General features: G+C 44.7%; 1 protein-coding gene and 1 non-coding gene across 6 annotated transcripts in view; one reads left to right on the top strand and one right to left on the bottom strand.

Moving 5' to 3' along the window:
• The first annotated feature begins 5,873 nt into the window (after positions 1-5,873).
• Positions 5,874-5,946, top strand: TRNAK-UUU (transfer RNA lysine (anticodon UUU)). Its single transcript has one exon. It is a non-coding gene; the product is annotated as a tRNA-Lys (tRNA).
• Positions 5,947-11,134: 5,188 nt separating this feature from the next.
• The window catches only part of LOC137436743 (glucagon-like peptide 1 receptor), a 131,284-nt gene continuing 119,289 nt past the window's right edge, over positions 11,135-23,129 (bottom strand). For all 5 annotated transcript variants that reach the window (XM_068130795.2, XM_068130794.2, XM_068130797.2 and 2 more), the window contains exon 14: positions 11,135-21,469. In XM_068130795.2, coding sequence (XP_067986896.1) covers positions 21,320-21,469 — 150 coding nt within the window. In that variant the 3' untranslated portion in view covers positions 11,135-21,319. The remainder of the gene's footprint in view (positions 21,470-23,129) is intronic.

Genomic DNA, 23,129 nt, shown 5'->3' with positions numbered 1-23,129 from the left:
GTCTTGCGGTTGGTAGGGATTGTATCATGTAGGTGCTTCTCCTTATCCTGAGATCTGGTCTCAACAAACTCTTCATAACTCTTCTCACCAATTTCCAGGCATTCAAGTAATCCGTCGACAACCTCCTGGGGAATGTCAGCTCCAGTAGAGATGTTCTGAAGTCTGATTCCAGCGTCGAACGGATTGTTGATGGATTTTATGTAATCCAGAAGGGTCTTTGCACGAACATGGCCAATCTTCGTAGAACTTGGATTGAACTAATGGTGTAGGCTCAGCTCACTGTCATCTTTGTCTCCCAAGTTGCACCATTCCAGCAGCTGTGCCACATGAAGATCTTTCTCATGCTTTAGGAGATTCCATAAGGCTACTGCTTCTTTCTGTCTGGTCATCCCAATGATACCTCCAGCAACCTTGGCGGGTTTATTGTAACACTTCTCGAGTGCCATGTCAAATCCTACTGCACTGCCTTGTCGGGTAGTGTGGTACATCACCCATCCACCATCTGTAAAGCATCTGTAGATACCCGGGAACTTCCTTTGTAGGTCCAGGCAATCTTCAAGGAACAGCGTACCCCATCTGCTATAGTTTGTCCGGCCAAACCCGAAAAACAAAGGCATGCACCTCCGCACAGCTGAAACGAAAAGATGCCAATCGCCTTGCCGAATAGAGTGTGTAAGATCTCTCAGGATAGGATACAGCTCATCCAGAAACAAGCTCCAGTACCTCACATTCTCATTACAGGCCGTTTCTTTCCATTCGGTGAAATACTTCTTCAAGTCTGCATGTAAGATCTTGCTTTCTACTTGCTTCTCGGTGCGACGCCATGTTGTTTTATGGGATACCGCTGCCTGCATGCAGGCTCAACGACAAAACACCCATGACCGGAATTTCTAGCCATGTCTAGACTCTAGTCTAGACTCTAGACTAAATTCTAGTCTAGACTCTAGTCTTGACTCTAGTCTAGACTCTAGTCTAGTCTAGACTCTTCAGGAATCAAGTAATTGAACAATAGGAACAGGAACAGGAACAATTACGAATAATATTGTAGTTCGTAACATGTTGAAATCGGTTTTTGGCAATTATCTTAAAAACCATTGACTTTTGGATATGAAAATGTATTACTGACCCCCCATAATGTGGCCATTGCGCAAATTTTGAGTGGTCGGGCAACCTCCTAGGTCCAACGGTTCTGTAGATACAGTCACGGCAAAAAAGGGGGCGTGGCCCAAAAAGGGGTATGGCCATTTCAGCTATTTCGCCGTCAGTGGCAAATGTGTTACCAACCAAATATTGTTCCTGGACCTTCAATTAGTGGATTCCTGAAGAGTTTAGGTCTGTACAATAAAGTGCATACTCAACCACCATGAGCTACTCTGGTACTTCGTGAAGGACACAGTGGGATCCTCAACGTCTATCCGAAGAACGCCACATTGATGAATCACCCTAACCTGTTTTTTTATTTATTCGTACGCAGCCTGTAGCTCGGCGGGTAACTAGTAAGGGCATTTTATGAGATATTTCACAAATCTGTTAACTAAATTGTTACCAAAAAATTTCTTCACCAATATGTTTGTAAAGGTGTGTAATAACATGTGTTAAAATGTTGAAGTTCAACTCCCGTGGGAAACCCAGAAAAAAAGCTGTTGAATTCGGGTACCGAAAAATATTTTCGAGAATTTTTATTTTTTTTAATCGGCCCTTAAGTAACTTATGAGGGGTCAAATAAGGGTTTTTCATGATTCTGAGTTGATTGTTAACATTTATATTTTCACTTTTACATTTACACACAAAGTAGCTTTTATTTCACATACATATATAATACTCAAGAGTTATTTCTCATTCACAATGTCAGAAGTTTCAACAGTCATTGTCTATGTCTTCTTCAGACTCAACAACATCATGACTGCAGTTTCTGCATGTAATGCCATTACAGACTCCACAGACCGAGATGCACATGACCCCATTCTTCTTGCAGCTGCATCGCCGGTTGCTGCAATCTCCATGACAATTACAGCTCGTGAACTGCAATAGCTCCTCAGGAGCCGTGGGGTCCAGTGTTGGAACTGGCTCATACCCATGCACACCTATTGTCCATCCATAGTCACTGGGGTTCAGAGACATGCTCTGTAGAAGGATCCAGTCCCAGGTCTGCAGGTAGGCACGGAGTGAATGTTGTGCAGCTGCACCCTCTGTTGGAGGTAGAGTCTCTGGTTTGATCACTCCTGCCGCTGCCTTCCTTGAGAACATGTTGTACCGAATTTCACCCAATGTAGTATCTCGTCCATGGTAAATGTTGTCCAGAAACTTTGCTCTTGGGGTCCAGTTGGACATATCCGGTCGAATCTGGAGATTACAGCAGGAATTCTTGGTACGCCGGATGTGGTCGTGATCTTTTGGTGATCTGCTGTAGCCATCAAAGACCACAATGATCTTCTGGGAGCAGCGGCCCAGATACTGCACGTAGCTCAGGTAACTGTTGGCGATCTCCTGCCAGGTCTGACGTTGTTCCCACTTCACCATGTAGACAAGCCATCCGCCATCAATTACGAGGGTGCAGCAGGGTTGGTTAGTCAAGTCAAGTGGATCAGTTAACGCCTTCAGGCTTGTATTTGAAAAGTCTGCCTTGTTTGCCTTGTTCATCTTCTGATCTTTGTTGCTGAACAGGGACAATGGGAAGGGAGTCAGCTCATACTGTAAGCTTGTCTCAACTGTCATATCCCGCTGGGCGAAAATGATCAGTCGGTTGAACAACTTTAGTGAGTCAAGGTGAATCTTTTTCTCGTTGACCAAGGGAAATTTTCTTAGTGATGACAGGGCTTTTATCTTTGACTTGACATCCATGGTCGACGTCACTGACTGTCCATCCAGCTTGATCTGCATCTCCATCCCAACTTCAGCTGCTCTCTCAGCATTGACTGCGTCATCTCCAGTGCTTGTGAATCCTGTTGAGAAAGACACGAGCAACTCCTTGTCTCTATCGTTGTCGAATGGCTTGATCTCCTCAAACCATTTTAGGACAAGTTCAACTGCCTCTGCATCTCGCTTCATCTGTGTCTTGGCAAGGTCTCTGTGGACTGGAACATGTTTACTGACGTCCTCCTCCATCCGCCGGTTGACATCAGACAGGTGACTGAGGGTGAGCACCCAGCATTTGTGGCCAGAAAAACTGTTTCTCATTCTTCCTCTGCTCAGTCCACCTTGTGACTTGGCTGCCTTCATTAATGTCTGCTCAATGCAAATGTCACACCATGTGCCGGACCACTCATGACTTGAGTAACGGACAACGTGGTTCCCGTGGGCAGTGAGACGTTCTAAGGTGTCTTTGTAAGCAGGCAAAGTTTCTAGTTCCTTCATGAGTTGACAGTACAGCCGTGCGCCCTTGGCATACTGATGATGGCCTGCAGCGGCAAAGATGTGAAGCATCTTGGTAACAATGCAGGACAGATGCCCATTGTGGTCTGCAAGTCGCTCGGTTCTGATAAAGACCTTGATCACATCTACCATGTGGTGGTACTCCACCCAGAGTGCAGGTGTTCTTCCTCCTTTTGCGAGTCGTTTGAAGGTTTCTTCAAACCTTTGCTCAAACACTGGCACTACTGGGTCTGAGTGTCTGGCTCCCATCTTCCACAAAGACACTTAAATTTATTTTAGTACTTATTTAGTATTTTAGTACAAAGACACACTTATTTTTCCACAAAGGAGTGTCTGTGGTGAAATATAAATGTTAACAATCAACTCAGAATCATGAAAAACCCTTATTTGACCCCTCATAAGTTACTTAAGGGCCGATTAAAAAAAAAAATTCTCGAAAATAATTTTTCGGTACCCGAATTCAACAGCTTTTTTTCTGGGTTTCCCACGGGAGTTGACCTTCAACATTTTAACACATGTTATTACACACCTTTACAAACATATTGGTGAAGAAATTTTTTGGTAACAATTTAGTTAACAGATTTTCATATGTTTCCCTTACTTAACACAAAAAAACTGTTCAAGGTCATTCAAGCATGAAACATGACAGTGATATTCTTATACAGATGCGCTTTAAATCCAGTCGTTTAGCCACCTCAAAATTCAACATGGCGGCCATTTGCTTCAAAATGGCCGCCAAAATTGCTAAAGTGGTTCTGGTTTTTCCGACCTCGCAAGGTTGAACAGGCTGAGTTGTTGTTGTGTTGCCCCAGTCTGTTCTGGTTGGAGATATGGAGATAGCCGATCTCACAGGAGCGACCCAGAGATCCCTCACATCCAAGATGTTGTGGTCTTGCCTGCACAGACTTCCATTATCTATTTTATTGTGTGGGGAGCGGCCTGGTAGCGGTTGCAGGTGTCGTCAGTGGTGTCGTCGAGTCTATGTTTGTCGTGTAAAAGTCGTGGGTGGTGTGCACAGTGAAAGCGCAAAAGGTGAACACCATCAGACCTGGGGAGTCATTTCTCTGTGCCATCGATGGGTGTGGGTTTTGGGCCCAGGTTGTTTATTGTGTTTATTGAAATGTGGGTGTGGATGTTTTTGTAGTACGCGCTGTTTGGTGGGGGGGGGGGGGGGGGGGGAGGGGGGTGTTGCGAAGGATGTCACTGTGTTGTCTTTTTCGTGTAGTTTTAATGTGTCCACGGGTCTGAGGGTGGTTGTCCAACGTGGCCACAAAGTCCCTATGCATCATCGTGTGTCCTCTGTTCCGTATTACTTGCACAATCGAAGATTTTTCAAGTGTGTTGGTTGGTTTTGTGGGTTATTCTGTCTGTCGTTTGTTACTTGGAAAAAAACAAATTTTTGACAAGTTTGTTCATCACTCCAATTTGTGTGTTTGTGTGTGTGTTTGTTTGACCGCTCACTTATCGTTGCCTACAATTCACAATTTAAAATCGATCTTCACGAAACTTCAGCAAATGTTAGAGTTCGTGGTCCGACAAAATCCTATTCAGTGCTGAGGTCAAAAGGTCAACAAGGTCAACAACTTTTCCCAAACTTCTAAAATCCTCAATTTTCATCTGATTGACTTGAAATTTGAATAGGTTTTACATATCAGCGAACTGAATTCAACCACCAACTATTTTTGAGGTCAACATCAGCCAAAAGGTCAACATAAGCCAAAAGGTCAACAAAGGCCAAATTTCTAAAATTGTCAATTTTCATTGGAATAACTTAAAATTTGAAGACGATTTTCATATCCGGTCACAAAATTCAACCACCTATTATTTGTGACGTAAAACAGGATGCTCTGCTGTGTGTCATTCTACTTTGTTCTCTTTTGCCAAGTGTCACTCTATGAGTGATTTTTTATTTGTCTGTCTGTTTGTTTGTTTGTTTGTCACTCGCCTACAGGTCACAATTCTAAAATTAGATTCTAAATTTCATTTTCGTCAGAATCAGCTTCAAGTTGTAGAGGTCATCACAATTGAAGCCTATTGATTTTGAGGTCAATGGTCATCTGGAGGTCGAATTTCTAAAATCGCAATTTTTCATCCGATTGACTTGAAAATTGAACAGCATTTGTATATTGAGTCACTAAATGGGGAAGCCAACTATTTTTGAGGTCATAAGGTCAAAGGTCAACTCAAGGTCAATTTTCCAAAATCATCAATTTTCATCCGATTGACTTAAACATTCAACAGCATTTGCATAGTGCTTCACTGAATTGGGAAACCAACTATTTTTCAGGTCAAAAGGTCAAAGGTCAACTCAAGGTCAAACTTCATCCAATAAACATCAGTTTCCATCCAATAAACAACAATACTTACTTTCCTCACAGAAATCATCGACGTTTAAATCCTCTGTCCCCACGTCGTACATCAATGGTTAAAAAGCATTTAAATATTTGCTTTCGCAATACAGAACAGAAGAAAGAGAAGGGAGAAAGAACAGAAGAAGAGAAGCCCGGATAGCTCAGTCGGTAGAGCATCAGACTTTTAATCTGAGGGTCCAGGGTTCAAGTCCCCGTTCGGGCGCTAATTGTTTTACCAACTTCTTCATGGTTGGAGCATCTGCTTCTGCATAGAATTTCCTTCTGAGGAAATTGATTATTACCAGAAACACCCGCACCCCTCGGAGAGGAGGGATGGAGGTGGGCATCGACTGGATGCATTTCTGAGAAATGTGAATGTGCAGTGCATTTTGGGTAAAAGTTGGGAACCTCACTTTTTAACATAATTATGGTATGCTGAATTCGATTAACCCAGTTCCCAAGCCGAATTTTGAGGGGTTGTTTTGAGTTTGGAATAAACTGGTGAAGAACTTGGGCATTGGTGAATTTCACAGAGGAGACAATCAAATCTGCAGAAGCGTTCGTCTGCAGAATATATAATGTGCACAGAACAACCTCTGTTGATTCAGCACGACATATGTTGTTCTCCAAGACCAGTAAACCAGAAGCAATGTCACCGACAAGTGAAGCTCTTCATTTCCATTTGATGCGAGTACACTATCAAGCCATGGCATGGAGATATGCTCATTGTGCCATACCTGACCTTCCTGCACCTGTGGAAATGGGATGGAAACGTGGTGATTCAGGACTAGAGCCTATTCTGATGTCACTGAGTCCAATCCCAGAAAGTTGCCTCGAGATGATTTGTTGTGCATGCCGGAAGCAATGCAAGACTCGACGCTGCAAATGTCGCTATTCAGAGTTCAGGTGCACATCAATGTGTGCCTGTCAGAAACAGAGTGATGATCAGACCCCTTGTATGAATTTGATGTAGTTTGGCAAAACTACATGTATGACATTCCTGAATGTTTGTGCTTCATGGCCATGTGTACTTAATTTTAGAATAAATGGTTGTATGAAACATTGTCTTATTAAAACCATTTCCCATTTGATAGTGTCCAATTTCAATATCAGTTTGAATGTCTCTTTCAATATGTCGCCAACCATAATATAGATGAGACGGATTTATGAAAAAAGGCCATGCATAAGCTTCTCGGTGCATTTTGGGGTAAAAGTTGTAAAGTTAAAGTAAAAGAGTTGCATGTATGTACATGATATATAAATGCTTGTTCAAATAAATTGTCCAAAAATGGCAATTTGGCGGCCATTTTGTTTATGCTAATTAGAAGGTCAGAAACTCAAAATTCGACTTGGGAACTGCGTCAATCGAATTCAGCATAGCCTAATTATGTTAAAAAGTGAGGTTCCCAACTTTTACCCAGAAATGCACTGCACATTCACTTTTCTCAGAAATCTGTCCAGTCGATACACACCTCCATCACATCGGACATACTTTCTGTCAGGGATGTTCTCGCCAGCATCGAAGCACATCTACGAGGACAGCAGCACATCATCCACGATCTGGTTGATTTTCATGAGCGGCACCAAGGGGATGGAGAGCCCTTCGACTCATTTTATTGTGCACTAAAGGAGATTGCTGCCAATTGTGATCTCTCAACCATGACTGTTGAACAATAGTTTGTTATTCGGATCATCACTGGCATATCTGATTCAGAGGTGCGTCGTAAGCTTATGGCTGAGAGAGATCTCACACTACAATGTACTCTGGACATGTGCCGTAGCGAGGAAGCCAGCAGGAAGGCTTATGATATGATGGCCGGACGTCAGTCCCGGGCTGTCATTGCTAAAAACTCTCGTCGACCTTTTTATCGTCGCAGTCAATCACAAGAACTTCAGAAGTTTTAATTCAGCAGAACAGAGTAGACCAGAAAATCACAATACAGAATCACATTTAATCAAAATCATCCGTCCACAACTTTTTGAGAAATCCTGCTATGTATCGATACCCACCTCCATCCCGAACAAGTGGCTTAAAAGGCCAGAACGGAGAGCCATTTGACGCTGTTTAACCTCGTGAGGGACTTGTGCTGCACCTTTAACTGGAGACGACCTGCCTACCACAGGGACCATATGGAGAGAGCTGCCAGGGAGTCCATGCTGAAGACGAGACAGAGCTCACTGGAGGCAAGCTGTACTGAGCCAAGTGAGCGAAGGCGAGCAGGCAGCAAGTCCCTGGCATGGGGCGATAGCTCCAGGCTGAGATACACGTCTTTCACTTGCTGTCCCTCTGATTTCCTCCCTTACTTAATCTACCTAAGACTCACAAAGAGCTGCCAACCGGTGTGAATGAGCAACTAATGACCAGCCCTTGTCCTTTTCAAGGGGAGTTATTGACTCGCACCTGACACTTTCCTCTAAGCCTACACCAGCACTTCTACATTACACTTCTACTACTGACATTTACCTCCCCCGTCTCTCTCTTTCCTTACCTGTATCAGGATCGGCACACGCCCGCATCCAAGGGTGCCCCCAGTGAGTCCAAAGGTCGCCAACACGCCCTGATCTCCACTATACTCCTCGCTATATCTCTAACCTTCTTCGGCATGGTCTGCTGGAACCCTGTCCCATGCAGGTAAATGGTTTGTTTCCAGCCTGCCCGTTTCATCCTATTTGCTATTGGCTCGATTCAGTGTGTAATAGTCTAAATAGCCGGGCAGTTCTGCCCCACCAATTGGCTCCGTAATTTAACCGGTACGTACTTGACGGTTCCGCTCAACGGTACCTGATTAAGTGGACAAGTACGCATCGAGGATACGTGCCCCAATTGACATCGCCATCTCACCGGAAAGGTAACGTTTCGCAGAAGGGCGAGGACCTGGCCAGGTTTATCGGTATATAATTTGGCGTCTGTGGTTGACTAGCAACCCACCAAACTGCAGAGTTATCCGTGAATGGTGGGCCGGGGGCCTCATGGGTCGGAGTTCGGGAGGAGTCAGAGAAGCCCCCTTGTGATAAACCCCAACCCAGCACCATAACAATATGCTGGCAGGATGGCCGAGAATAGAGGTATGCACCCACCCTCCCATGCGTTACATAATTTTTGAATGCCCCCTGGGAGATTTATCAATGCATGCGGTGTGCTCTCCCTCGAATGGACGTTAAACCTGTTGTCCCATCTGCTAGCATGAGCTGGTGGATGCTAAAGATTCAACAGTGCCCTCCGTGAAGAGTAGGCAAGCCATCCCCGGCATCCTGAACAAATTACAAATTCCTGCGCTAACATTAGTCAAACACCACGCCTGTTCAGCCGGTTCGTGAAAGACTTGTGCCAATCTTCCTCCATCCCACCCCACAAGAACGTGGGAATAATTGTACCCGTTTAAGAAGAAGATTCTCCAACATCATCACAGGTCCAGCTTGGTGGAAGTCAAAATGGCCGCCCTGTTGCATACGTAACTAGAACGGCACTCAGTAGAGAGCATACGTCCGCCAGGTGGACAGTTTACGTTTTGTATTCTGTTGGATACTGCAAAACCCTTTGGGTACGCATGACGTATTATGTAAACCTGTTTCCGTTTCCGGGTAGGCGGAGTCAGTTGCTCGATGATGCTGTGCCGTCGAAGGCTTGCGCGTGTTCGGTCACTGTGTTGTTTGAATAAACTCAGATGTTCATCTCTGCCTCCTTGAACTTTTAACATGGCGTAGTCGGAAAAAGGAACATTCTGCGCAGCGCTGGGTGTGATCATCGGTTCCAGATCAACCAGATCGTGGACGATGTGCCTTCGATTTCACATCGGACATACTTTCTGTCAGGGATGTTCTCGCCAGCATCGAGGCACATCTACGAGGACAGCGGCACATCGTCCACGATCTGGTGGATTTTCATGAGCGGCACCAAGGGGACGGAGAGACCTTCGACTCATTTTATTGTGCACTAAAGGAGATTGCTGCCAATTGTGATCTCTCAACCATAACTGTTGAACAACAGTTTGTTATTCGGATCATCACTGGCATATCTGATTCAGAGGTGCGTCGTCAGCTTATGGCTGAGAGAGATCTCACGCTACAACGTACTCTGGACATGTGCCGTAGTGAGGAAGCCAGCAGGAAGGCTCATGAGATGATGGCCGGACGTCAGTCCCAGGCTGACATTGCTAAAAACTCTCGTCGACCATTTTATCGTCGCAGTCACAAGAACTTCAGAAGTTTGAATGCAGCAGAACAGAGTAGACCAGAAAATCACAATACAGAACCATATTTAATCAAAATCATCCGTCCACAACTTTTGACATATCCTGCTATGTATCATATTTGGCCCTATCTCCCAATGGTGAAGAATCACTTAAGAAATTCTACTGGCCGGATCTGGATCCGGATCTTCACCAAAATTGAATGGATTCTTCCTTGTCACACACACAACCTGTCCAACAAATTTCGTCCGAATCCGTCCCCAACTTTTTGAGATATCCTGCTATGTATCGTTTTTGGCCCAATCTCCCAATGGTGAAGAATCACTGAAAAATTAAATAATTCTCATATTCGATTCCATTTTCAGATCTTCACCAAAATTGAATCGATTCTTCCTTGTCACACACACAACCTGTCCAACAAATTTCGTCCGAATCCGTCCCCAACTTTTTGAGATATCCTGCTATGTATCGTTTTTGGCCCAAGCTCCCAATGGTGAAGAATCACTGAAAAATTAAATAATTCTCATATTCGATTCCATATTCAGATCTTCACCAAAATCGAATCGAATCGTCCTTGTCGGACACCCAACAGGTCCACCAAGTTTCGTCCAAATCCGTCCACAACTTCTTGAGATATCCTGCTATTTATCGTTTTTGGCCCTATCCCCCAATAGTGAAGAATCACTTTTTAAAATTCTAGTAGCCGAATCCGAATCTACACCAAAATCGAATCATTTCGTCCTTGTTAGACACGTCACAAATCTCTGCCAAATCTCGTCCGAATCCGTCCACACCTTTTTGAGATATCTTGTTCACAAACGGACAAACAGACAGACAGGGGTGAAGACAGAACCTCCATCCACCTTTGTTGGCGGAAAAGTGCACCCTGTAGGTGGCACCACGGAGCACGGCACTCCCACCCCTTCAGCCCAGCCAAGCACAGTGAGGTTCCCATGGCAAAGAAAAGCATCTTCTAACGGGATTGACATTTCCACCTTACAAACAACAAACTTTCACACTTACGAACACCACTTGGTTCGAATGTACCTGTCCCCTCAACGTTTTATAGAGGTCAAAACGACCCCATCCCACCACCACCCCCTCTGTACCTCCTCACCCCGTATAGTGATGAAAATAACCCCATCCCATGCACCAACACAGCCTGCACTCTCACGACATCCCTACACGTCCACCTTCATGTAACAAACCCTTCCCCATGTCTCGCATTTTAAACGGTTTATTACAGGTGCACAGAACAGTTCACACACAAACACCGACACACAGCAAGCAAGAAACGCACAAGTGTTAAACTGCGTCAAAGAGACAATAAACCCACAACACACTCCGGAGCGGTGTCAATGCCATATGTCATCAATTAGAATGCATGGACAATACTTAACATAGACAAACATCCAGTTCAGAGATAGATCATGCGTACACATCGACATCGTAACAAACGTTTCAGGACATTTTGCTGATGAGAAAGAATCAAACTATGCACCCACAACCACAACAATGTAGATCATCAATGAACAGATCACATCACGTGGTTCATTGTTCACCCCCCCCCCCCCCCTCCCCTCTAAATCCCATTATTCTCTGGCTGCGCAAACAACACAACATTTGTTCAAGCAAAAAGCACTTTGTCTGTTTAAACACAAAAATATTAAACGTTATATATTATATGGTGTTTGGAGCGATTCCAAACTTCTAGGTCAAAGAACACTGAAAATAACAAGTGTTGGGGGGTTCCTTTTAACACGTGTTGGGAATTTCATGGAAGAACGTAATGATATAACACAATGATGATGCTAACAACCTTCAATTCGACAATCACCACGTCCTGGAAACATCGTCATCCATTTTTAATTCTCTCTCTGCCTAATAGGTCACAGTGTGTAGTAAAGTCTGCTTTATGTAACCACTAGCGAGGTACGCATGGGTGGGATACCAAATGGAAACGCACAATGCGGAAACGACGAATGCCAAACCATGGACCAATAAATTCCACATTCTTGTGACACCTTCAGTCGAACGTCGGGCATGGACAGCCGGTTCGTGAAGGACTTGCACAAAAAACGGGGAATGCCAAACCATGGACCAATAATTTCCACATTCTTGTGACACCTTCAGTCGAACGTCGGGCCTGGACAGCCGGCTGGTGAAGGACTTGGACAAAAAACGGGGAATGCCAAACCATGGACCAATAAATTCCACATTCTTGTGACACCTTTAGTCGAACGTCGGGCATGGACAGCCGGCTGGTGAAGGACTTGGACAAAAAACGGGGAATGCCAAACCATGGACCAAATTGTGACCCCTACAGTCGAACGTCGGGCATGGACAGCCGGTTCGTGAAGGACTTGGTCAAAAGCCTCACTGCAGCTGACCCCACCAGATGTTGCGTATGTTTCTATACGTGGTCAATGGCGAAACTGCAAATGCCGAATCTACGAATGTGAGAAAAAATTTGCGGCACCTGACGGGTGGAAACCGAGAATCTCAATTGGATTGAGAAATTGCCGAAACCGTAAATGTGTTTACAAGCAGAGAAAGAGCGGCGTCGTTCGGGAGGAAATGCAAGATCTCAATTGTATCAAGATATTACTGAACCAGCGAATGTTTCCATGCGCAATAGACGGCGAAACTGGAATGCAGAACTCCTGAATGTGTTTACATGCGGATAGGGAGCAGTATTGTCTGGGTGGAAACTCAAAATCATAATTGTATGGAGACATTTATGAAACCTCCCACCCACCTTAGGACACCTGCTGGAACCCCATAAAGTCCCACAGAGAGCTTGGCGAGTCCAGCCCCAAAACAGATCGAGTAGTTCGGGGACGAACAGACATACACTCCTGCTTTATATTACCGGTATACAAAATAAGTGTTAAAAAGGAAGAGTTATCCGCCATAAAGGATCACAAGGCGCTGACTTTCCAAACTTTACCCTTCCTCGGGGACTTTGCCCTTCAGCTCTCTGAACGCTTCGCAGCTGTCTTCTGCTCAGACAAAGGTTAAAGCCCAAAACGTCAGCACCTTGTGATCCCTTATGGTGGACAACTAACCATTTTATTCCAATGCTTTTATTCTCTTGTGCTGACAATGCAAACCGTTTATTTTGTGCTACAATTAACAATTCTATTTTTATTCCCACTTTTTTGTATACTTTGTCAAGGCTTGTGTAAGAGATAACACACAGAACATAAAACAAAGGGAACAGGACGTAAGAGGGGGCAAAGAGAGGGGAGCACAACAACAGTAGTGAACATAGACATCAGGAGATCTGTGGAAGAGAGAGGGCTGGAGTACATGGGATAAACAAGATGGACAATACAGGGACTTTCAGGAAAGAAAACAAGCAATTTGAAGACTTGAGTTTGGGGTGGATTAATGGGGGGTGGAAAAGATCAATGTTTTAGAAGAGGGAAGACAAGAGATGGTGGTGAACAGTCGTTTTAAAGACCTGGAGGGAGGAGTGGGATTGAAGAGAGTGAGGGAGTTTGTTCCAGAGTCGGGACAAAAGAGGTATGAAGGAATGGAGGTGAGCAGAGTCTTGATTTTGGCAGTTTCACCAGAAGAGGGTTGCTGGCAGATCCTGTGCATCCTAAAGTAATATTGGGGGACAGAGCACAGACAGAGCAGGGGGAGCAAGGCCAGAGAGGAGTCGGTAGAAGACAGAAAGACCACCAACCTGCCTGTGGTGAGAGAGAGAAAGTCCCTCAGAACCAGCTTCATCTCGGGAGATACCAATTATTCTGAAAGCCTTGGTTTCTACAGCATGACGTCAGGCTAGGTGTGAGGCAGGAGCACCAGCCCAGGGGGGAGAGCATTATTCCATCAAGCTGCGGAGGAAAGCTTTGCATGTGGTGAGAAACTCAGTAGTGCCAAGGAAGGACTTCGCACGATGGCGGATGCCCAATCGGCGACTGGCTTTTGAGGCGAGCTTGCAAATGTGGTTTTCCCAGGAAAGATCATGGAAGATAGTGAGACCCAAAAGTTCGAGTGACAGAACTTCTTCGAGAGGATTGTTGAGAAAGTAGATGGGAGGGGTTTTCCGGATGGTCCTTTTGGAGAGACAAAGTGAGATTCGTCAGGATCGAAAGACATGTTCCACTTGTATGAGTTTGTGATTTTTTCCAGGTCTGCAGAGAGTGAAGAGGCTGCGCTCTGCCGATATGAAGGTTGAGATATGGAGCGGCAGAGAGTGGAGTCATCAGCAAAGAGATAGAGAGGATTTTCCAGAAAGTCGGAGAGATAATTAATGAATACCAAAAAAGCACAGGGCCCAGAACACTGCCTTGTGGAGCTCCAGCCTGGACAGGAATGGGGAGATGAGAGAATTCCATTCAGGGCCACACGTTGACTGCGCTGGAGAGGAAGTCTGCAAGTAATGCGTGGTGGTTTCCATGGATACCATAAGAAGAGAGTTTGGTGAGCAGGGCAGGGTGTCAGACCGTATCGAAGGCATGAGATATGTCAAGGGAGATGGCTCTGATTTCCTGTTTGACATTGAGGACCTCCATCCATTGTTGAGACAGCAGAAGCAGCATGTCCAGAGTAGAGTGACCCTGTCTGAATCCAAATTTATGATCTGAGATCAAGCCATTGGAGAAAAGGAAGGATTTAATATCAGAAGCTACGATGGATTCCATGACCTTGCTGATTATTGGGAGCAGGCTTATTGGTCTGGTGTTGCAAGGATCTGTTTTTGCACCTTTTTATGTAAAGCGGTGATGTTGGCTGATTTCCAAGCAGATGGTAGATGACCTTGAGCAAATGAGAGGGTGAAGAGAATAGAGAGAGGATGTGATAGAGCAGCAGAGCAAGTTTTTTTTTAGGACATGTGGGCTGATGCCATCTGGTCCAGTTGCAGAATCAGAGTAGAGGTTTGACAGAAACTTCTCCACCTTGTCTCAGGAGAGAAGGACAGAGTCCAGGAGCAGCTGGGTACGACTGGGTACGGTGGGTACAGAGAGAGATGGGTTCAGGACACAAAATTTTGAGGCAAACACAGAGTTGAGGCATTCAGCTTTTTCACGTGCAGTGTCAGCTGTGTAGCCGTTTGAGGTAAGGGAGGGGATGGAAGGGGAAGAAACACCGCAAACAGATTTGACCAGACGCCACCAGGATTTGGAGGAGGGAGACAGGTTTGAGAGTTCAGTCTTGAGAGTGGAGAGATATTGTTTCCTGGCTCTCCTTAGGGTAGACACACACTTGTTCCGGGCTTTGTGAAAGGAATGGAGATTGCCTTCAGTTGGATTTGCCTTCCATGAGGAGAAGGCAAGTTGTTTCAGGGCAACTGCCTCACCACAAGATTCAGTGTACCATGGACGGGAGGAAGGGTATGACAACTGAAGATGAGATGGGATAAATCTGTGCATGAGAGAGAGCAGTTTACTTTGGAAGAATTCCCAGGATGAGTTGATATCGGAGGCAGTAGAGATGGGAGACCAATCCAGATGTTTGATGGCTGCTTGAAGACTGTGCCAGTCAGCCTAAGTGAAATGCCAGACTCGTCGGCACTAAGGTGGCTCTCTGAGAACGGCCAGAGAGATGTCCACTTTAACAAGCACATGATCAGATGAACGGCAGACATTTGCAGGGAAGTTGGTCATAAACAGATGATGCACTGTTGACTGAGATCCGCGTCGGGAAGTTGACAAATTGTATCAGTCCCAATGAGTCACAGAAGTCCTTTGTTGTTGAAGTGCCAAGGCAGGTGAGAGAGGTGCCCACACCCAGCCAACTGGCATGATGACAATTTAAATTGCCACATGAGGAAGAGAGAGTTGGGGTGAGTGGATAGAAAGTGGTCCATGTTGTCAGCAAGCAAGGTGTAGATGGAGTCATCACTGTTTGGATGGAGTCAAAATCAGTACAGCACACATATAAACAAAAGGTGGGAGTGAAGGGGAAGCCGTAGCCAGATGTACTCCTGGGTGTGTGGTGGTGTGAGGGCAGAGTGTGGAATGGCGTTTTTGATAAAGAGTGCAACTGCACCATCAGAACGAAGCTCAGGTCTATCATACTGGAGGAGGGAGTAACAAGCGAGAGATACTAAGGAGGAAGAGATGTATTGAAGGAGGAAGGTTTCTGTTAAAGAGATTATGTCTAGTTTGTCAGTTGCAACCAGTATGGAGAGAACTGTCAAGTTTGAGCTAAGGCAATTAAAATTGTCATCATGCCAGTTGAGGTCCATACCATCAAGTATGTATTTGATGTTTGAGGATGTTTATGATATTTGAGGTCCGTACCATTAAGGAAGAGTGGGAGAGGAGGAGGTGTTGGGAACAAGAGAGGGGACAGTGGGGAGAGGGGACGGTGGGGGGTGGAGGATAAGACGAGGGAGGAGAGGGGGAGGTAGGTAGAGCTGTGTACAGTGTGTTGGAGATTGCAAAAGTGTTCGGAAAGAGGGCAGGATGAGGAGGAGGACAAAAGGCTAGGTGGTGATGGGATGAGGAACAGTGAGGCATAATATGAGAGAGGTCAGGGGGAAGTAGAAGATTGGAGGAGGTAGAGAAAAGAGTTGGGAGAAAGAGTGGGGTAAGGAAGCAGCTTTGTGGATGTGTGATGGGCAACAATTACAGAGGGGGGGGGGAAGGGGGGGGGCAAGTGGGAGATTTGAAGCGGAGTAGTGAGATAATAGGCATAAGCGTGAGGGGGGAGATTTTAGGAAGACAGGTGCACGGTGAGCTTAGGAGAGGGGTGAGAGGAAAGCTTTGAGAGGGATGGGAGATGATGAGAGATGGTGGGGAGAGGGGAGGATGAGACTGGATAGTGGTATGTTGAAGATGGGACCGGGCAGGGGGAGGAACAAGATTTGAAGGCATGGGAGGAGGGGGACGGGTGAGGCGAGGAAAGAAGAGCATGAGGGAGATGTTGAGGAATGAGTGTACTGATTGAGAGAGTGAGATATCTGTAAGTTTGGAATGGAGCACACAGATGTTAAACACCAGACTGTTTGGGTCATCAGAGGAGATGTTAGTCTTGCTAACAGAGGAGGCAGGATGAGAGGAAGGATTAGAGTAGGTTGGGTAATGAGAACAAGAGGAGGCACTGCGAGGAGCAAATGGTTTTGAAGGGTTGGAATGTTAGAGGAAGGGTTGGAATAAAGGCGAGTGAAGAGAATGTGGAAATGAAGAAATGGAAGTGGTGGAATGATTTGAAAGCAGCCTTTTGAAGGGGAAAAAGAGGAATGAATTATAATGGAATAGAGAATTCAGCATGGAAGAAAGAGGAAGTTGAAACATTTTAAAAGGCACCGTGAAGACCCTCTAGGTCTAGGTAAATCATGGAGATGTATAAGCAGTTGGTTGGTATGGTGGAAGCAATTACCTTGTTTTTAAGGTTAGGTTGAAGAGGGATAGATAGAGTAAAGCAAAAGGTTGAAGAAAATAATGTGAAGATGCATGGTGAAAACCTTCCAAATCAGTGGGAAATGTAAAGAGAAAAACAGTTAAACAGGGGGTATAATTGGGAGCAATTGAATGAGAGGTTAGGGGATTTAGGAGAAAATAAAGGGTCTGAAGGTAATAGAGAGAAAACAATAAAAAGCGATCGTGGAGACAAACTAGGAAACGTTAGGCCTCAAATAACCTGGTATGAAAAGTCTGCTGAATTCTCTGAAAAAAGCACACAGTAAACATGGAGACAGGCAAAATAACAGTAAAACGTGACAAAAACAACTAGAAAAGTCGTCTTTGAGTAAGTCGGCAGAAGCGAAAATCAGCACGACCAAAGCTCAAGTACCGGAACCGGAACCATGGTGCCATTATGCACCTAGTGCAAGTACTGCTGCATTGTGACGGCATAAATAGTTTGAGTTTAATTGAAGGTTTGGATCACTGTTCCTGTGTTCTATTTTGACATAACACAGCATATTTAGTTTCAGGTTGGGTTTCGTATCATAGACGATGAATGGATAGATCGATTGAAATTGATGGAGTTTGGATGAAGCACAGACATGATGGACCAAATGGCCCCCTCCTGTGTCCAAGTTCCTCAAATATCTTCGTATTGACCATCGAATATATTATATAATTAAAAATACATCCCAACCCCTTAATTGGGGTTTTAGGTAACAATGGTAACGATGGCAACGGTCAGTGACAATGGGTTTTTGCAGATCATGTGATGTAAGTCAAGTCTTAGCTTTGATACTGGTATTTTTCTTCATAGTAAAAGGGAGAGAATGGGAAACTTCCTTCCTGTAATCAAACAGTTTTTCAAGGACCATGCAGTCGATGGTTTCCTCTATAAATTTGAACAAATTGCGGTATCTGAGAAGTTTATGCATTGACATCGAGAAAAATATTCAGTTGGAGTGGAAAAAAACATTACTCCCCCCTGTTATATTAGTCCCCACAGCCCCACAACAAGCTATCTCGAGCAGAACCTTTCAACAAAATGCAATTTCATGGAATTCAATTACATTTCCTATTTGCACAAATCATACTGAATATAATTTGAGAAGTGTCGCTTTGTTTTGCTTGTTATACTGATATACCTTTTCTGGGGGAATTAACCTCTCCTTAAGGATGGGTTCTTCACTACTACTTGAAAATCACAAATTGCTAAAAAAAAAAACTTAACTGGACAAATATGCAAGCATCAAAATGTGATGATTTAGGATTTAAAACTTCACGTGATCTTACCCAGAGTTCGACATCTTGGTACACATTAAAAAGGAATTGGTTGGGGGAGGATCAGGGAAAATCTCCATAAAAAGTGGCATGGACCCCTATATACACACACACACACACACACACACACACACACACACACACACAAGGGGCAGTATGCAATGGTCATGTCGATTGTAAAAAGGTCACATCTATGGCAAATCACATCAAAGATATAGGATATGAGGAGGACAAGGAGCTATTAGGAGGAGATTGTCAGGAAAAGGGTGTATTGGACATAAGAGGTGCAGAGGAGTTGGAGGACTCAAGAGTTCCACCATTTTTATGTATGTAATATGTAGATGGCCCCTGATTCACCACAGAAGATCTGTGCTTGGTGTGTGTGAAAGTGGTGTGTTCAGCAATGGGACAAGTTGTAATTGACCCAGCAAGCTGAGTTTCACAACTCTCTTTGAAGTGCTGGAAATGTAGCACCGTGGGAATGGAAACAGCAAAGGGACATCATAACAACACTTGGCCGGAGCAATGTCATTCGAGGCCGAATCCTGTCTTCACCATTGGCACTGTAAAGGTATACGCAAAGCCTCCAGGTGTATGAAAATACACATGCATGTGCGCACTGATTTTCAAAAGAGGCCACAGCCATGATTCTTTTGCATTAACATTTGGACTTAAGCATGTTGTGCTGAGTCACATCTGATGACACATTTCCACCTGTAACTCTTGCTGCAGCGGTCAATGAGGGTACCTAGCAAATTGCAATTTTGCCTTTTTGACACTGAAAGGTGCTCTCGTCAGGTGGACGCCAAACCAGCCTGTGAGCTCTAGGTCTCTGCACGATTTCCTGGTGGATACATTGCATTTTTATATTGAATTAACCTTACTATCTAATTGTACTGTATATTGGCGGATTGCTTCACTAGGGGACGCTACCTATTCAAGATTGAAAATGGGACGCCTTGTCTTTTCATGGCAATCCACATATTACATATGCAAAGCAATGGAATTTTTGATCTTCCCCCACTTCAAAAATCAACATGTCATCCTCTCCTCCCCAATTCCCCCAATCTTCTTTCAGTTATCTGCCCCTTTTCCTCAACCGATCGCCCCCCTTTTTGAAATCATAATTTAAAGTTACCACCACCCCTGCCCCCCAATCCTAACCGGATGAACCTTTTAGGTAAAATAATCTCGATGATCCATATCATAACTTCAAGCAATCCCCACTGACTTGCCTTTGAAATAATATTCACCTGTCATGCACGGTGCTCAAGAAAATAAATAAATCTTTGTCGTGGTGACTTACAATATGGCCAGAATAAAGAAATGCAAGTCTAGTATCATGTAGTAAGTGGATAGTGGTGGAGATAGTGGTAGCCTGTACTATTGACAGCATTGAGTTGCACATGACGAGTTGTGAACATTTCCATGACGAACAACAAAATCTGGACAGGTCGTTACTCCATCACAGGATGTGGAAATGTCTGCCAAGCAACCATGGTAATCAAACCCATGCCAGTGAGGGTAATCCAACGAAGCACTCTGTTACTCAATAAACACTGTCGTGACGTCACAATTACCAATGCACAAAGAGGTTTAAACCTATCGAAAGTGCAATTAAATATGTAAAAACAGAATAAACCACCAAGCAGCATTGCAAGAACCATCACAACATGAGTTATTAAAAGAATTTAACATTTCATCCCCTATAGCGCAGGTCCACGGGAGCGTAAAGTAAAAAATAAAATGTTCCATTTCACATTTTCAGTTATGTGTTGTATTTTTGAAGTTTGTTCAGATTGATGGTTGTGCTTGCTTAAACTTCAGCTTTCTGCATTTTATTACGAAGTATATCCTTGGTACGGAATGGGATTCCAGGAAGTTCCTATTCTAAACTGTTGTGGTAATGTTGAAGAAAAAAACTCCTGACATGGTGGGTGATCACAAACTTGGCTCTGCAGCAATTAATTGACAGGAGTTGTGTTTTAATCAAGGAGTGAACCTCATTGCTGCTGATCTTGTTGTTGTTGTTGTTCTTGTTGTATAGCCCCAGACAGTTCTCTCGAACAAACCTGCAACACGGAGACAGCCGATTGATCTTGCAGGAGCGACCCAGAGATCGAGAGATCGAGAGAGAGAGAGAGAGAGAGAGAGAGAGAGAGAGAGAGAGAGAGAGAGAGAGAGAGAGAGAGAGAGAGAGAGAGAGAGAGAGAGAGAGAGAGAGAGAGAGAGAGAGAGAGAGATAGAAATAGAGGGAGAGAGAGAGAGGCAGAGACAAGATGGAAAGGGCCGGTGCATGGGGTCCGATCAGCACTCTGACCATGACCAAGCTGCCCTGACGAATCCAGGCAACAGGGAAGAATGGGGAAGATTTGGCCCCTGACTTGTGTTGGGAAATACAACCACCGCGAAGAGGCATCCCTGATAGTTGCCTGCTGATCTTGTTCTTTATACAGGTAGCAATAAATACGCTCAGGAAGAGCTGGGCTAGGCTTCAACTTGGTCTGACAAGGCCAAAAAAGACCTGAAGAGAAAACAAACAAACATAGATGATTGTGGATGAAAAATAATTTCTTATCCCATTTGTGTGTGGGGAATAAAGGAATGGCTAGAGGGTTTCAGTATAAATAAAGTTTCAACATCCACAGACCAATGAAACCTCCGGGAGGCTACAGAAATCCCGAGACATGGTGGTCCTCAGGTCCAGGTGATAGGGCAACAGTCCAGCCTCGATTAGCAATTATATTCCGTGTTCATTTGCTCAGACATCGGTGCTGTCTGTACGTTCTCCATGAGTTTGACTTCGTTCGTTACAGGTGGTCGTCTTCAACGGTCGGACGCTGCTGGATCGCCGATTACGTGTTCGTTCTGATCTCCAGCTGTGCCAGTGACGCCGGAACTCCGCCTGTACCTGTAGAAATAGCAAACATCTGCAATGCTCGTTCAAATTCCGGTTTTCAAAATTTCCGCTTCCGGTTTCTTGATCGACGTGGCGACTTTTGTTCTCTCCGGGCATCAAAAGTGAAGTTATTTTTCCATTCGTGTGTTTGTCAAATTTCCACTCCTTATTTCATCGTCGATGCGTTATTGTTTGTTTCTAGTTAGTTTTGGTTTGAATTTCCTGTAACTCGTAATTAATTAATCGTGTTCTGTTTTCTCCGCGTGTGCGGGCTTGTACCCTGAGGCTACCCCCATCGGTAGTTGTTAACTTAAGTTCCTTACTTCGAGTTTTGCTTGGTTCTTAGATTTTTCCCTTCTCCCCCGAACATCTACTCTTTGTCTAACGTTTTAAATTGCCCCCCCCCCTACCCCCCCCCAAAACCCCCCCAAAAAACCCCAAAACATTTATTTCCTTAGCTCCACGTGTGCTGTTTCATGTGCTTCTGTCCACGTGCGCTGTGTCGCCCCGCCCCCATTATCTCCTTGTCTTCCACCTTTTGCCCTGTTCACGTGACTTGTGGTTGTCCCTGTAGGCCCTCTCCCCGTTGGTATTTTGTGAATATAATATTGTTCTTCACGGTTCTGTTGAAATATTATTTAAATATGTTTAAACTTTCCCCTGCAGTGTTTTATTCAGTGGTAAATTACAACACGCTCTTTTTCTTCCTATTTAAAAGGCTCTTTTCAATTTCCTCTTCAACTCATTCCATTTCAAAAAAAAAAAATTCTATCTCTTACAATATTCTTCCTCACTACATGCTCTAAACTTACTTTCATTCCACCCCTCCTCTATCGTTCTTAAACGGATCTCTGACTTGAAAATCACAATGAACCCAATTTGTTATCAATGCTCGTCTTTCATTAATCATCCACTTTCTAAACTCCCCCTTCCCCCTCCCCTCCCAATCTCGCCCCTTGCCCCTCCCCTTCAAAACTCCCCCCCAACCCCTCCCCTCCAATTCTCCCCACTCCCCCCTCCTCCTCAAAGCTGCCTCCTCCCCATTTCGTCTCCCTTCTATCTCATAACTCCACCTCCCCCAACCTTCTACTTTCCTCAACCCTCCTCAAACAACCCCTCACTGTGCCTCATCCCATCACCATCAAACCTTTCGTCCTCCTCATCCTTCCCTTTCTTGTAACTCTTCTGTAATCTTTGACACACAATCAACTGCTCTCCCTACCTCCCCCTCTCATCCTTCATCTTACCCTACCACTCCCCTCCCCTGTCCTGCACCCGATGCTCCCCCTCTCTCTTCATTAACGGTATGGACCTCAAACATCCGGGGCCTTCGCTCAAACCTGATTGATCTCTCCATTCAGGTTGCTTCTGACAATCCAGACTTGATCTGCTTAACAGAAACTTTCCTCCTTCAAGATGTCTCTGATTCCTTAATATCTCTTCCTGGTTACTCCCTCCTCCGGCATGACAGACCTGAGCCTCGTCCTGGTGGTGGGGTTGCTTGCTATCTTTATCAAAAACTGTCTTCCTCACTCTCCTTGCACTGCCCTCTCTCCACCTCACCCTCAGGGGGACATCTGGCTACGGCTTCCTCTTCACTCCCACCTTTTGTTCATATGTGTTCTGCACCGTCCTCCAAACAATGATGACTCCATTTACATTTCGCTGTCTG

Source organism: Myxine glutinosa, chromosome 11, assembly GCF_964187855.1.
Source record: "Myxine glutinosa chromosome 11, kmMyxGlut1.1, whole genome shotgun sequence".
NCBI lineage: Eukaryota > Metazoa > Chordata > Myxini > Myxiniformes > Myxinidae > Myxine > Myxine glutinosa.
Note: the sequence above shows the minus strand (reverse complement) of the source record. Positions and strands in the feature narration are given on the sequence as shown.